We start from the raw sequence: 14,939 nt of genomic DNA, 5'->3' as shown, positions 1-14,939 counted from the left end.
CCTCCAGAGTAGTCTGTTTCTGAAGCAGTCATGTTGTACTGCGACCTGCTTATTTTTGTATTTCGCCAATACATGTGAAAGCCCTTTACAAAGCTGTGTGACTGCCGTTATTCCCAGTGTCACCACATACGCAGTAACTGAGGCACAGGAAACAAGCAGACCAGTCTGAGCAGACCAGTCTAACAACACACAGCAGGTTAGCGGCAGAGTGCGGTTCAGCTTTTTTGGCTCAGCCCCACAATAATCCCATCTCTGGTTTTTTCCACAAGTACTGAATGTCAAATACATCCTCCACTATTTACCTTACAATTATGAAAAAGTAGTTTGGTGGAGAGTGGTTTTTTTGTTTTGGGGTTTTTTTTTAGAACTATTTCCTGTCCTTCACCCTAATCTATATCCTGCAGACACCAAAAGACATTAAAAAAAACCCACACCGAAAAAACACCCCAACATCAACTTACTTGGGCCACTTTGTTGAAGGGCTGTATCTCAGTGGCTTACATTTTTCATGCTTGCTACAAGCCAAATTAAAACTGGGAGAGCAGGTGAGGAGTGTGAGCTAACCAGGACAGAAGTCAAACAGCTACTGCTGAAGTAGTGAGTGATGACAGAGCCCATCTCTGCAGCCTCCTTAGCTGCCTGCCCCACTGCCACTGCTGTAGTCTCAAGCATCGCCTCCAACCACTCTCTGGGGAAGCCACACATGTTGGGTTCACAGTGGCAGCCTGTGTCTCATTCACCGCCTAGAGAAATCCTCCTCCTCCTGAACCAACAACAGCTTTTCCATAATCTCCCCTTCAGTGGTCCCATCCCAAAATATTTCTAACCTTTCTGGCCCACTTGTTCTTCTCATGGCCTAACACCCAAAACTTTTTTCATTTTAATTAACAAGAAAAAAAGAAAAAAGAAAAGGAGATTCTACAGCAAGTGGGAAAAGCCTTTTTAACTAAGGAGAAGGCCTCAGTTTTTCTGCAGAAGGGTTTAAACCTGAAGCAACTCAGAGAACACTAACTGAAGGGGCACAACAGGGGGGATGAAGACTCAGGTAGGCTGGGCTTTTGCCCCAGACACCTAGGTAATCCTTCAGCAAATCAGTTCAGGATATTTATGCCACAGGCCTTCCACATATGTAAGGTGCAAATGCACACGGCTGATTTCTTTGTAAAGGGTGTTAGGACAAATAGAGTTTGCAACATGACCAAGAGGCTAATTAAAAAAAAAAAAGCAAAGCAGCTGTTTCAGGTATTGTGAATTGCCTGAGCTTTCCTGCAAATTTTTGTGGCTCTACAAACATGCTTGCCTTGAGTAAACAGCTGCACATATATTTAAAAAAAAAAAAAAAAAGCTGCTAACAGCTAACAAATGCAGTTTCATGCACAAACAGAACACTGAAAAAGAAAAGACCCTTCCTGCAGTGTCGCTGCAGCTACGGTGGCCTACAGAGAGAATCACAGAATGTCCCAAGTTGGAAGGGACCCACAAGGATCATCGAGTCCAACTCTCATCCCTGCACAGGACAGCCCTGAAATTCATAGCATGTGTTTGAGGGTGTTGAAATAAAGACAGAAACAAAGCAAGGCTCCTAAGGAGGGGTAATACATCTTTTACTGGACCAAATGATACCGTCAGAAAGAAAAACAAAAACAGTAATGCTTTTGGATGCAGATAACGAAGAGCTTAGGAGGAACATCTGTTTGATCTAAAACATTATTATGCTTACTCTTGAACTGAATGCAATTAGAAGAAAGTGGGTGAGGCACAGTTTATAAGGGGGCAAATATCTGGGTTTAGACAACTGATATCACTGAAAAAAAAACCCAGCTAACTTGAAAAGCTTATGTGCCTGAAAGCACATCAAACGATACAACAAAGTTTTAGATCAAAGTCTGTTTATTCTTAAGTGAAGGCACATATTGGTTTTCAAAGGCTAAGCAGCTACATGGAGTATTTATGGAATATGAGGGCTGGATGGGGCCCCAAGAGATCACACAAACTGTTCCCTGCCTCAAGGCAAGATCAGCTGTGTTCCTGAGGGCTCTGAGAATAAGAAAAGCTACAGGTTTCCCAGGCATCTCTTCTGGAGCTTCACCATCTGTACTGGGCTCTGTTCACCTAACTGAAATTTGACGTTTTAGGTACCAGGACCTATGTAGTGTTTTTCTGTTTAACAGGAAGTTTGCACCATTCCTCAGCAGTACAATAGCCTGCATTATCACCTAGTAGTAAAACATTCCAGACACTCAATCCTGTGTTTGAAACCACTGGAAAACAGGCAGCAAGCGGAAATGGTAGAAGTCACAATGTTGCCTCTACAGCTAGGGCTACCATTTGATCATTATAGTATTTGAGAAAACTTACTAGGAATGAGGATCATCAGAGCAGTGGCACTAGGGCTGCAATGAACACAGGAACTGCTGTATTTGGGAAGCCCTTCCTCATCAAGTATGATTCGAGACAGCCATGCCAAGTGGCAGGAAGGAAAGCATCTTCTAGTGCATCGTTTCCCCCAACCTCTCAGTCCTGTTTCAACACCAGCCTCAGCTGAGCATTTCCTTCACAAGCGTGATCAGCTGTACTGCTGCTTGCTGGTACACCAGCCAACAGAGCCAAGGGTTCCCCACCGAAGAAGGGAAAAACTCTTTAAAAATGCTGTGGGCACAAAAAGTCTAAGCGATGTTTCTCTGGAAAGCTGAGCAAGTTGAAAAACATCCAGATGAAGACAAAAGGGTTTGGTAGGAGGCCGATCCCCCGCTCTCCCCCCCCCCCCCCCCCCAATAAACTGCAATGTTTTGTTTGCAGATGCCAAAGCGGGCAAATTTGTAGGCTCACTTGCACTGTTTGGTGAGTATGTGTGCAAAGAAAAAACAATGCTGCTTAAGTATGTTGACATCAGTTAAGAAAATTCATTTAGTTATTTGTTACTGGGAAGTTTTATTTGCCGAGCAATGGGCCATACCCAAAATACTGGACTGCACATATAAGGAGAAGCTCTGAACGTAGCTCCTCAGCCCATTTTCCCTTGCTTTGTCTTTCTCCAGCCCCTTCCCCCAATACCAACTTAAATAAGTATGCTAATGAAGAGCGACCCTTTTCTACTCCGATGCTTTATACTCTTAGATTCACATTGTCTGATCTTCAGCATTTGGCAGTAGCGCTTCCAAACTCAGGGCAGTTTTAATATCTGTGTGAATGAGTCATTATATTTCAGTTACCCTGCTGACATTTTGGCTGACATGAGTATAATCCATTTTGGATCACCATATAAAAGGAATTTATACAGAATCCGCATTTTAACTACTTGCCTGCCCTGGCATGAATTGGTATTGATTTATCTTCATGATCCCTGGAATTCTTTTTCTATGTGCCTGTAGAGGGTTACATGTTAAAAGGCAAAGAAAAATGAGTTTACCTAAATAAAGCTTTGGAGAAATATTTCTGCATGTGTTTGAAAGCAAAATTTTATACTTAGGTATTTTACTGGGAGGAACATAAGTCAGCAACATAGCCATAAGCATCTGTGCTTTCCTCTTCGTTATTCATAAACATCTGAATTACTTTATGACTTACCTTTTGTAAGGCCCATTGATTCTTTGCAGAGAATCAATAACGTACAACAAGACACCAATGCACGGTGTTGTCAACTAATCAAAATGATTACATTATAATTCTAGCATGACCACAGATTAGTTTACTAGAAACAAACACAGTTACCATTTAAAGTGACAGATTAAATGCTAAGTTTCTTTACTGTCTAGGCTTCTGAGGGATTTTGGCAGAGGAGAGGGGTACTGACACAGAAACAGACTTTTTAAGAAAATGGACATAGCAAATGGAAGATTTACTGGTAGTGACAAAAATCTTCTAGAATAGGGAAGAAAACCTGAGTTTGCTTTATAAACATGCCAATCCATTCACTCATTCAAGCTACCTAATTTGTTTTTTTGAATGTACACATTCATTTGTTAAACACACTTTACTTGGCATTTCAGGTAGCAGGTTAACCTGAAATGTGAAGAGTTTTATGGGGAAAAGAGTCATGAAAATCACGTTCTCTTGCATGTACTTCTATACATTACCATCAGTAGCCCCAGGTTTTGAGTTGGTTTATCACTGATGGTTTTTTAGGATGTATGAAGAAGAAAGAGAGGCTCTTAGATTTTCATGATTGAACAACCTGATGTTCCAAGAGCAAAGGCAGTGCAAAAGTTACTTACTCAGGTGCATAAAAGAGAGCTGATCAGTACTTGGTCTAATCTCCATTGTTAATAAAAGTAGAAATTAAATCTTGATATAAAAGTCCATGAGAAAAACCATTGAGCTGGATCACCAAGGTTTTATAACCCATAAAAGAAAAAGAACGAAGCTTTCTCTCAGCAATCAGCTGATCCTCTTTAGCACATAAGCAAAGCATTCACCTTTATATCTATTGCGTGCATACACATCTTCGTCATCTTCAAGGGCTGAATATCCCGATCCTACAATACAAAATAGAGAAAAAAAACTGCAGCAAGAAAGGAAATATAAATTAAGAATAAAAGAAAGCTTTGTGAAAAGACATGCAAGATTAGGATGCAATAATATATGCAATGCCATCAGCACAGAATCTGGAAGCTCAGATTCATAGCAGACCCAGTTTATAGTGAATTTGGGAGGGGCAAATCGATTTGATAATCAACTGAAATAACAAATCTCTCTCACTGCTCCTACAGCAATGTTGTGCAATGCCATGTCGAGTCACAGCTCCTCTGTTATGGAAAGCTCACCTACCATGAAGTTGATCTATTGAGCAGAGAGAACAGAGGAGGTACAGGTGAAGGGGCACATCAAAGGTTTCACTATAAAGTGGTTCCATAGTGTCAGCGGCTGCTAACAGCCATCAGGCCAAACAGCAGAAGTAAAATGTGCATAACTCAAGAACAACCCTCTTTTACAACCTGTGTGATCTTCATACCAAGAGCAAAACATTGAGGTACATTACCTGCAAACACAAGTTACACTCAAATCAAAAACAGTTTCATAGCAAGCAGTTTTCTGGGGCTGTTCAAAATAAAGAGGTAGCATAGCTCTGTATTTTTAAAAACCTGTGCAATGATTAAAAGCTTAAAATAAAGGTAGAAACTGCTTTATAAAAAAACCAGAAACCATTTGGAGTACCACCATTCAAGTAATTCATCAATAAAACACAGCAGTCAGCAAGAAAGCCTTCAGAATATCCTTAAGTGACATTTATTGAAAAATCAGCAGTTTCAGAGCATGAAGTCTAGTCTAAATTCTAGGTAAGTCTTCTCCAAGAAGAAGGGCTCATACAAATTTCCCCTCCGAGAAATCTTTCTAAAAACCTTACATGCAATAGGCAGGTACTAAAGGAGTCTCAGCACTACCGCTACACGAGCTTCTCACCCATGGTATCTCTGATTACAGCTATGGGGATATTTCATCACCATTTGTTGAGGTCTGAGACCGCGGTCTGCACAAGCTGCTGTTTAAAGCTAGGCTAAATTAAATACTTCAGGCACCTCAATATGCTACTAATTTCACGTACAAAGCACACAATTTTTTTCTGCAGAAATCAAACCCAAGAGATATTAATGGCTAGGGTGATTTAGCATATGGATAAAAGAGCTACCAAACCAATGTTTGTCTCCCCAGAATTACTGTCAGCATCTGTCAGATTCCACTTCTTATAAAAAACAAAAAAAACCTGCCCAGAAACCAGCAAACCTTTATTTCTCACTCTACCAGCTACAAGAAAACTCAGGAGAGAAACCCCGCCCACCTATCTGCAGCTGCTCCATGGGGGTAGCTTTAGTGCATAGGGTCCGCCTACCAAAGGGCAGCGCCCTCCACAGCAGCCGCCACAGTGCTGCTCGCAAGGTTCAGGCCACCTGAAGAGGAGGCTCTTGGCACCTCCCATGCCCCTTCTTGCCGCATTACTTGCGTATCAGGCGCTAGCGCCCAGGTCCCGCAAGCAGGCTGCAGCACTCAGCAGTGCCTTCTGGGAACCGCAGGGAAGCGGGAGATGCGTCCACCCCATGTCAGACCAAAATCTTGCACCAACACCACACCTGCGTGAACCATTTAGGCTCCTGCATGTGAAAAATCAAGAGAGCTGTGTTCACACATACCATTAAAGCAGCAAAACCCCACAATTCACCTTAGGCCCAGTTGAAAGCTTGCTGTTGTCACTGTTATTCCTCCACCAATTTTCAGAAGGCTTTGAACTGGGACCTTATGAAGTGAATTCCCAAACAGCCTCTCCCCTGAAACCGAGGGCTTTATATAGCACAGGCTTCCTATCACTTGGGAGACATTTCTCTGCTTTTTTTTTTTATTATTTTTGTTGTTGTGGTTGAATTTTTGATGCCTAAACACCGACATCTGAAAAACTTCAACACAAAAATGTTAAACTTCATTGCACTTGAAGTCTGACTGTAAAACATAAAGAGCAAGCTGTGATTGATCCCTGAGGGCTTCGTGGAGACCTTGATATGTAAATGAACACCTCTCTAAGCGTTAATTATTTTGCAAAAAATTGGCACACTCTTAGCTAATTACTCAGTTCGAGGGTTACAAAACACTGTTGTGTCAGTGCTTTCATTCTTAATTGTCCAAGTTGTACAGTGCAGTGACTTTAGCATTTAAATATCAGTAAACACTAGATCTATGTGAACTCTTACATATTTACCTTTCCTTAGATGAGAAATAGTTACATGCTTTTGAAAGTCTTCTATTAAAAACTGGCCTTAAAATAGTTATTCACTGCTCTTGCCCTGAAATGAGGCTTGGTTCATGGAGTTTGACATCTCCCATTCCCAGCTCATTTTCTAGCTTGAAATAAGAAGTTAGTCAGGTTCGTTTCCTAACAAGCGACATTTTGTTACTTTGATAACCACAGCAGGCCTGGCTTGAGGAACCACAGGAGAGGTCATCTTCGCACCACCTGGGGAGGGTCTTGCTCCCACTTTTCTGCAGCTTCTTCTCACGGAAAGCCCCACAGCCGATGCCGTGGCTCAGCAGGGCTGGCACCGCCTGCGCAAGGTGGGGGCACCAAGGGCAGTCCGGGCATCGCCCGCTGGCCTGGGGCCACGCCATGGAGAACCCATCTAACCCAGAGGGCTGTCCCTGGGCAGACATATCTACACCACCACATTATTTCCCCAGGGCATTGCTGCACCACCTCACACAGAGGTGCTAGATTTCCTCCTGTCTCCACATGCCCTTTTTCACACACACCTGGACCTGGTACTCTCCCTGTATTCACCCACCCACGTTGCACTGACAGACCTGTCCTTAACGTGGCAGGCGCGTACAGCCACGTTACGCAGCAGCCCGCCAGCAAAGCTGTCCCGCTTCAGCAGACGGCTTCTGTCCTGGTGGCCGCGAGGCCTGACTCGGCACCTCGCTCCACACTGGTGCTACCCCATGAGCGATCCTGAGCAAATCGCCATTTCATGTTCATTTTCTCAGCCACAAAAGGGCTTTCTGCTTCACATAAGTTCAAAATTAACTACCAAGCCACGTAAGGACAAAGCATTGTTCTGCATTCAAAGTGCTAAAATTATCACAGTACAAAAACTGGGTATTTGAGGCAAAATGACATGAACAGGCTGCTTTACAGATGTCCCACATCATGGTTCATGTTACAGCAGGTTCCTGCAAAAACTGGCTGTGGATTTCGTTCTGGCAGACAACAAGCAAAACCCACGAAATAACACTTTCATTTTAAGATTGATCTATTATGAGATTAATCTATGGACTTAAATAATTCTGTTTGTCAGGAAAAAAGATTTATTCGTTCACAAAATAATCGCTACATTTTTGTAACTGGGGATGCACAGGAAAGCTTTCTCTTTACATATATTTTATTGGGGCATTGAATTTTGATGAAACTACATGCAAACTAGTAGAAACCACATATCACTGTCTGTCACCAAGAACCCAACAGTCTCTGCTGAATGAATAAATCCAGGGATATGACCACCAGAGAGGGCAGGAAGAGCTACGACAGTAAGCCTGTAAGCCTTCTGCAAAACTAAAAAATCTTGTGTGAGAAGAGCTCATTATTAAGAGAACACATTTACTTTTAGTGTTCAAACCGGCAAGCTAATGGGGCACTCAGCCACACAAGTTACCCATTTGCGCAAAACCAAATAAGACCATTTCAGGATCAGTTTTGCCTCCGTTTTGTGGTTGCCAAATCCATTCCAAGTGTCCTGATGCCAGCATTCAAAGCTCTGCTTCACCAGTTCTCATTCAGCAAGACACTTAACTGTCTCCTGAAGTGGTCTCACCAGCCTTTAGGAGATCACTTGTTTAACCCTAAACCCACCCAAAACTGATTACAGGTGTTTACATTCAACATCAAGCATCTGATGAAGTATTCCACTGCTTTAGTACTACAATCTAGACCCAGTGAAGGCAGCTATTCTCAGTTTCTCCCGATGGCTCCAATTCCACACTTACAGCCCAGCATTTGTTCTCCTGGCAGGGGGCCTTGGTCTGCTGAAAAAGAAAGGGAGGGAAGCGGACCATATAGCTGTATTCATGAATTAGCACAGATTACAATGACACATTCACATATGCATACAATACAAGATACATGAATACACACAGCCAAACACACACTAAGCAGGACACTGCTTCTATTTCTAGGATCTGACCATCCTCCCCTTTGCCTGTTTGTTAGTAAGTCTGCAAAAGCTTTGAGAGGAGAGTACTTCAATTGCTACACAAGAACAACAATCAATTTGTTGGCGTTTGCTGAGTCAGAGAAGACAGACAAATGCTATCAGTTTTAAGAGGACCTCTGCTGTCCCTCAGCTTCGCTCAAAACCTGACTTTATTACTCCTTCGTGCACCACAGATCCCTGTGCAGATAGAAAGACACTATTCCAGGCAACAAGACCCCAAGCTTCCCCATGCTTGTCAGGCACGCTAATTCAGGCCACGGCAAGTAAAACCCCTCTCTTAATGGGTAGGTAACCTCCACAATTAAACATTTCAGATACTAGATGGTATGAACCTTTAATGGGAAAACAATCTTTCCGTTCTGCCTTACACTCTCAAAGGTCTCCAGAACTGGAAGAGCTATCAACAAATTGCTCAGTCGCCTTGACCTAACAACCAGCTTTGCACCTTCTTCAGCATGAAACCAGGCATTTTCTCACTGGGTCATTTAGTTCTGACAAGCCACAGCAAGGCAAGGTTTAAAATAATAGTAAAAATGCACAAATGAAAAATCACTACTAGTAGAAGACTTAAAAGGTTTCTTTAAAAAAAAAAGTTGAAAGGAAAAACAAAGCACCAGGAAGTGAGAAACACAACATTAAAGCCTGCAACCGCATATAAACCTTAGCAGAGTTACAAGATCTTCGCCAGGGTTGTTGGGATTACCCACGTGGGCAAAGGGCACGAGGACTCTGGTGCACCGGTTATGTGAGTGATTGCCCATGGGCACATCTAGGGTCACGCACACAGGACTCCTCCCCCCACTCCAAAGGTTCACCGGTGCAGGTCTGCTGGCAGAATCAGGGTGCAAGAACGTAACACCAAGGCACTGCATATGCAGGTGTATATATGAACAACATTTAACATGCTGTTGTATTATAAATCCTTTATAACTGAGAAAAAGAATGACTGTGGGCTGTAAGGGGCAGAATAGCTACGCAAACATGTTTTTCCCATGACTGACATAGGAATTTCTTAACTCTGAGTTGAATCAACTGAAAATAAGCTATAGACAACAGTATAGTTCATGCAACCAACTGGAAACCTTTTACAGTTTGCTGCCCTGAGACAGGACAAGTTCAAACACCTAAGTAGAAAAGGCTACAGCACTTAGCCTGGAATGAGGGCTTTTTTCTGAACAGCAGTGCCCTCCTCCCTAGTTTAGCACCAGGTGGACTGAAGAGTTTCACACCTACTGTACTTACAGTCCTGCAGAATATACGAATAAAAGCTCATATTTTTTTAGGCGACACTATTTTGTCAATTTACACTACTGCGTTTCTTAAGCCTTCCCTCCACCCTTCCTCATGCTCTTTAACTCTGGGTTTATAAGGATTACCTACAATTGAGGTACATACTGTAAAAATCAGCAACAAAAGTCAATGTTCCAGTTATGATCTACTGAAGCCTGAAATCTTAAATATAGCACCAATTTACTTAAATACATACTTCAGAAAAGATCACTGCATTTCCAGTTTTTTGAACATTGCTGGGAAATGGAGAACAGAAAAACACAACCCTAAAAATACAGTGATAATTTCCTATTTCAGCTGCACAGCATATTTCATAGAACAACCAAAAGGAAAACAAAGTGGGGGGTGGGGGAACCAAACCAAAAAACAGTTGTAATGACACTGTATGTTGCACACAGGGAAATGATATGAGCTAAATGAGCTTAGACGGCATCTTCTCTGGTTTGCAGGCACTGGCTAGTCTTGATACTGGGAGTAAAGGAAAGGCTCATTCCACATGTGATCTATCCTTCAAAACACAGGAGAGAGCTTGGGAATTCCTTCCATATTCAAGAGCTGATCAGTTTAAGCATGTGTAAGAAGAGGATGACCAGTTTCCACCTATAAGTCTGTAACATCTGGATTTAGTTTCTCCAGTGTTTTGATTCAGAGTTTTATAATCCACAGCACCTGAAGCCATATCAAATATATCAGCTAAAAAAACTTCGCTTTACGTGCATCAGACTGCAGAGCTTCTTGCAGTACAACAGGGCCAGGCCACACTAAGACTCCAGAAGTCTGGAAGATGTACAAGAGGAGGCAGAAAAGGCACCAAAAATGGTCACAACTTTCACATTAGAGGGCTTTATTTTGTGTGTAAAAATACTTGCACTCATTTTATGATGGTAGTAAAAATGGAAAGCCAGGTTTTTCATCTCATTTTTTACTGGTTGAATATTATGCCCCAGTCCTGCAAAGCTCATGCTTACATGCCATTAGTTTTGGTGGCATTTCAGTATTTGTTTAAAAGCTGCCTGCATGCTTGGGTGTTTTGTTGCCTCTGGTCTGTAAGGCTTAAAAAAATAACACATATGAAATTAATTTTGTTACAGAAGTCAAAGCACAACAAATAGCAGAGGAAGAGTCATCAATTAATAAATAGCTCGAGACACGGATTTGCTGTGAACCTTCCTACAGGTGGGTTGAGATAGAAATGCCACTGTATTAACGAACATGTTTAAGTGTAGAGAATGTCAATGGCAACTGCTCATATTAAGCAGTCTTCAACATGCATAGTAACTCAGAAGATATCATCTGCCTTCCTCTTTCCTCAAAGATGTTCCCACTGGCCACATCACTTTTCAGTCTCTTGCTTGACTCAATCCCTGGTCCCCGCCGTCTTCACAATGCTTGGGAAAGCAAGTTAAAGCACAGAAACCTGACAATCTTGTATACAGCAAGAGTTGTGCTGAACTGAGAAGCAGAGGACAGTCATGGCATGTTCCTGAATCCAAACGCAACTCACTCATCCAGATCAAGTCAATAATTCTGTGTGCAGTTTCGCAGCCCAGACGATTGACTTCCAGAGATGTCTAGAAATTTCCCTGCCTGTATTTACGGAAATACACATGTGGATAGCACAGATTTGAGCTTCCACGCACACCCACAAGCCCCACACCACTGTTATGCTGCTATTCCTTGCAGGTGTAAGGTCTTTCAGCACGGAAAGTAATCCCATAGCAAGAAGATCCCCTCAGGGCTATATGCAGATTAATTCACTGTGTCTCAGTATTGATTAAGATGCAAAGACCATGGTTTAAAGCACAGGTTTTAACTTGCTTCAGGAAAAGATGCCTCATACAAGACTCCATCAAAGTACAATTCTTTCAAAGTTGTCATAATCAAAGCACAATTGAAACGCAGAACAGAAAGCTTCAGAATTAGCAAGTTCAAAAGAGGACAGAGATATCTGAAGTTTGCATGCCAGCAATAGCTTATGCTTTGTGGAATAAAACCACACAACTACACAGAAGTAATGAATCTGATCAGGAAAATGCAGGCATGGGTTCTTCTCCCAAAAGATAATCTCTTCCCTCCTCCTCTGCCATCTGTGACCCAACGCAACTATGAAGAAACTCTGCAGCTGACACCAAGACATGAAGGTGTTTCAAAACAGGTGAATTACACAAGTTGAGCAAACTATGGCTTTACATAGAGGTCAGCTAACAAAATGAAATTAGTTTTATGTGCTGGCAAATACCGTGTGACAAAGAAAACACTACTGCTAGCTCAGTCGCTTCATTGAAATCACATCTCCAGCAGTAGGCAAGCCATGCCTGTGCAGTTTACTCTCACAAAAATCAGCAGTGGGATAGAAACAACATGGGCACAGCAGGTTGTTAGTGCTAGTGTTAGTCCAGAAAACGTCTGTACAGTACAGTTCAACTCGGCTTCCTTTTACGTACACATCTTGGACACAGCAAATCCATAGCAGAACACTTTCCACCACTGATCTGTTTTTCTGGGGAGGCTTTTTTCCTCTCCAGACTGGCAATAAAAGTGGAAGTTGTTCAAGTGGCTCTGACTCAACCCAGGCAGAAGTCCTGTAACACAGCAGCAGCCAGGGGAAACACTGGCAGACTTAACGAGAGGCTACAAACACCTTCGCCAACACTTGTGTACAGTCCAGGAACCTTAGTGCAGTCGTAGGCTGCTCCCAGATACCCTTCTCCATTGCAAATGCATTTGCTTTTACTATCACTGTGTGTTTAGCATTATGATAAGCAGTGTATTCAAATATTGCTTGCAGTATACACACATAAAATGACCAAAGGCCTTGGGTAATTGGTTTTTTTTAAATACTATACACCTGACATGGTAAAAACCTAACATACTTCAGGAAAATTGTGTCCTTATATTCCATGAAAACAAATGAGGCGTTTTCAGAATCCTAATTCTGGAAAGTCTGTTTTGCTCTGGATACTCTTGTGACATTGAGTGATTTAATGAGAACTGAATATTTAATCAAATTTTTCTTATAATACAACTTCAGGGTTGCTAAATATATACATAATTATATAGCTGGTTTTCAACAAAAAATTCATTTAAAGAAAATCTAGGTGAAAAGGTGAAACATAAGGATGAAGGGTCTCTGCTATTGAAATAAAGTGTCGAATTATGTAAAAAAAAAAAACCCACCAAAAAAACCTCACCAGGCTAATAAAGATATACTTGGTAGCTGATATACATCTTCAAGAGAAATACGAGTCACCTCCTGTGTTGTTTGTTATATCCCACGTAGGCCACATTCCCTTGATTGCTGAACAGTACATCCCACAAGGTACCACAATGATTCATGGAGTAGATGGGCTACAGGGGTCAAGCTGGGAGCTTGACTCAAAAGGGAAAAATCTGAATATTACGTACATGAACAGTGAGTGCTCTCATGAAATGCTGATTTTCAGCATGGTCAGCGAGGCTTTTTTTTTGTTTGGACTCATTGCCAAATCAAACATTTAAATAACTAGGTGTAGAGAAAGAGGAAGAAGATCGTTTCCATTATTTTTTTTTAAGCTGGCAAGAGAAGGCCCAAAAGCATCTGCCCTCCCTTTTAAAGGGCTCCATCTGATAAGGATCTTGCAAATAAACTGAAATCCAGCAAAACAAAATAAAAACTCCTAAAAGAGAGGCAACCAAAAGAAGTTCCTGAATATTTGGAATGGCAGCTTGTTATGCCAGGAGACCAACAGGGAGGAGGTGGCAGAAAAATGTTTCCTTTGTTCAGGCTATAAGGAACTCAAAGTTTGATTTTTGCTTAAGGAACTCTTCAATAAATAATGCTAAGAAAACCTAATGGCAGCATTTCTCTTCATGATCAGGAACAGTCACAGCACTACAGACTGTTACCAAAGAAAGGACGAAGTGTCATGAACGCTAAAATGTAAATCGATTCAGCTGAATAAAATGTACATTCTTTAACTGACAGGTTTAAGGAGGGTACAACACGCTGCATTACATCTACATAAAACACAGCTATCGTAGCTTCACACTGCATAATAATGTATTTGCTATTCTGAGACCATGTATGTGCTAAGCCAGAGGTTAAGCAAATCAGAAAAGCAAAGTGTTCATTATTTACAACAGCAGGTTGTGCATGGAAAATATAGACAGCTCTTGATGTAGAAGAATTTGCGCTCTGTGCTTGACAAACTACAAAAGGCTCTGCAAAGGCTCTCCACGCATTGCCTGTGGTCTGGATACCTGTAAATGTTACTGGTTTCTTTGCTGCTCTCACACAGCATCGTTCACCAGTAATACCCGCCTACAGCTAAACCCGGACTCCTGTTGCATCCTGGCAGACACCAGCTCATCTCAATTATTCACAGCTTTGTCACCACTCAAATGGACTACAACAGCCTAATCTACCTAAGCACAAATGTTCTGGGCAATTAAGGAAATTCCAGCTATTTTACAACCCTGCGGCATATCTCCACCTGCCCTCTGTTTTCCAGCCTGGCTTCTCACAGCATGTCTACTGCTGATGTCCGTTTGGCTCTTTTCTCCACAGTGGCTCAGCAGCCTGAGCGGAAAATTGCCGACCTGCATCCTGCTAGCAACCCCTCCTCTTCTGCCAGGACTTTGCAGACTGTGTGACCCCCTAGGGACATGAAGGACCAGTGCCCAGAGGCACTCTATTTTCAAAGCTGCTTTGCTGATGGATCTTTCTTACACATCCTAAAAATCAAACTGATGTGTGAATGTGGAGTCATGAGGAAATGACTGGCTGGCAGGGACCCTTAGAGCTTTCACCCCGCTGAAAGAAAGCAACATAACGTCTGTTGCCAGCATCGTTCAGCTGTGCCTACCTGGTCTCACCAGCGTTTCCTAAGAGCTGGAATGACTGGAGCCCTCCAGGAAACCAGATAAGCTGTGTATGGGTGAAGTCAACAGCCGCCCTCACGCAACAGCCACACTGACTAG

The 14,939-nt window shown here is 42.2% G+C and overlaps 1 protein-coding gene across 3 annotated transcripts in view; it reads right to left on the bottom strand.

Moving 5' to 3' along the window:
* The window catches only part of SRPX (sushi repeat containing protein X-linked), a 46,059-nt gene that overhangs the window by 17,413 nt on the left and 13,707 nt on the right, over positions 1-14,939 (bottom strand). For 2 of the 3 annotated variants that reach the window (XM_064473366.1, XM_064473383.1), the window contains exon 2: positions 4,416-4,475. The exons of the other annotated variant lie outside the window; for it this stretch is intronic. In XM_064473366.1, the coding sequence (XP_064329436.1) occupies positions 4,416-4,475 (60 nt within the window). The remainder of the gene's footprint in view (positions 1-4,415; positions 4,476-14,939) is intronic. 3 annotated transcript variants of the gene reach the window in all.

Source organism: Phalacrocorax carbo, chromosome 1, assembly GCF_963921805.1.
Source record: "Phalacrocorax carbo chromosome 1, bPhaCar2.1, whole genome shotgun sequence".
Classification (NCBI taxonomy): Eukaryota; Metazoa; Chordata; class Aves; order Suliformes; family Phalacrocoracidae; genus Phalacrocorax; species Phalacrocorax carbo.
This window is presented reverse-complemented; position numbering and strand designations above follow the sequence as displayed.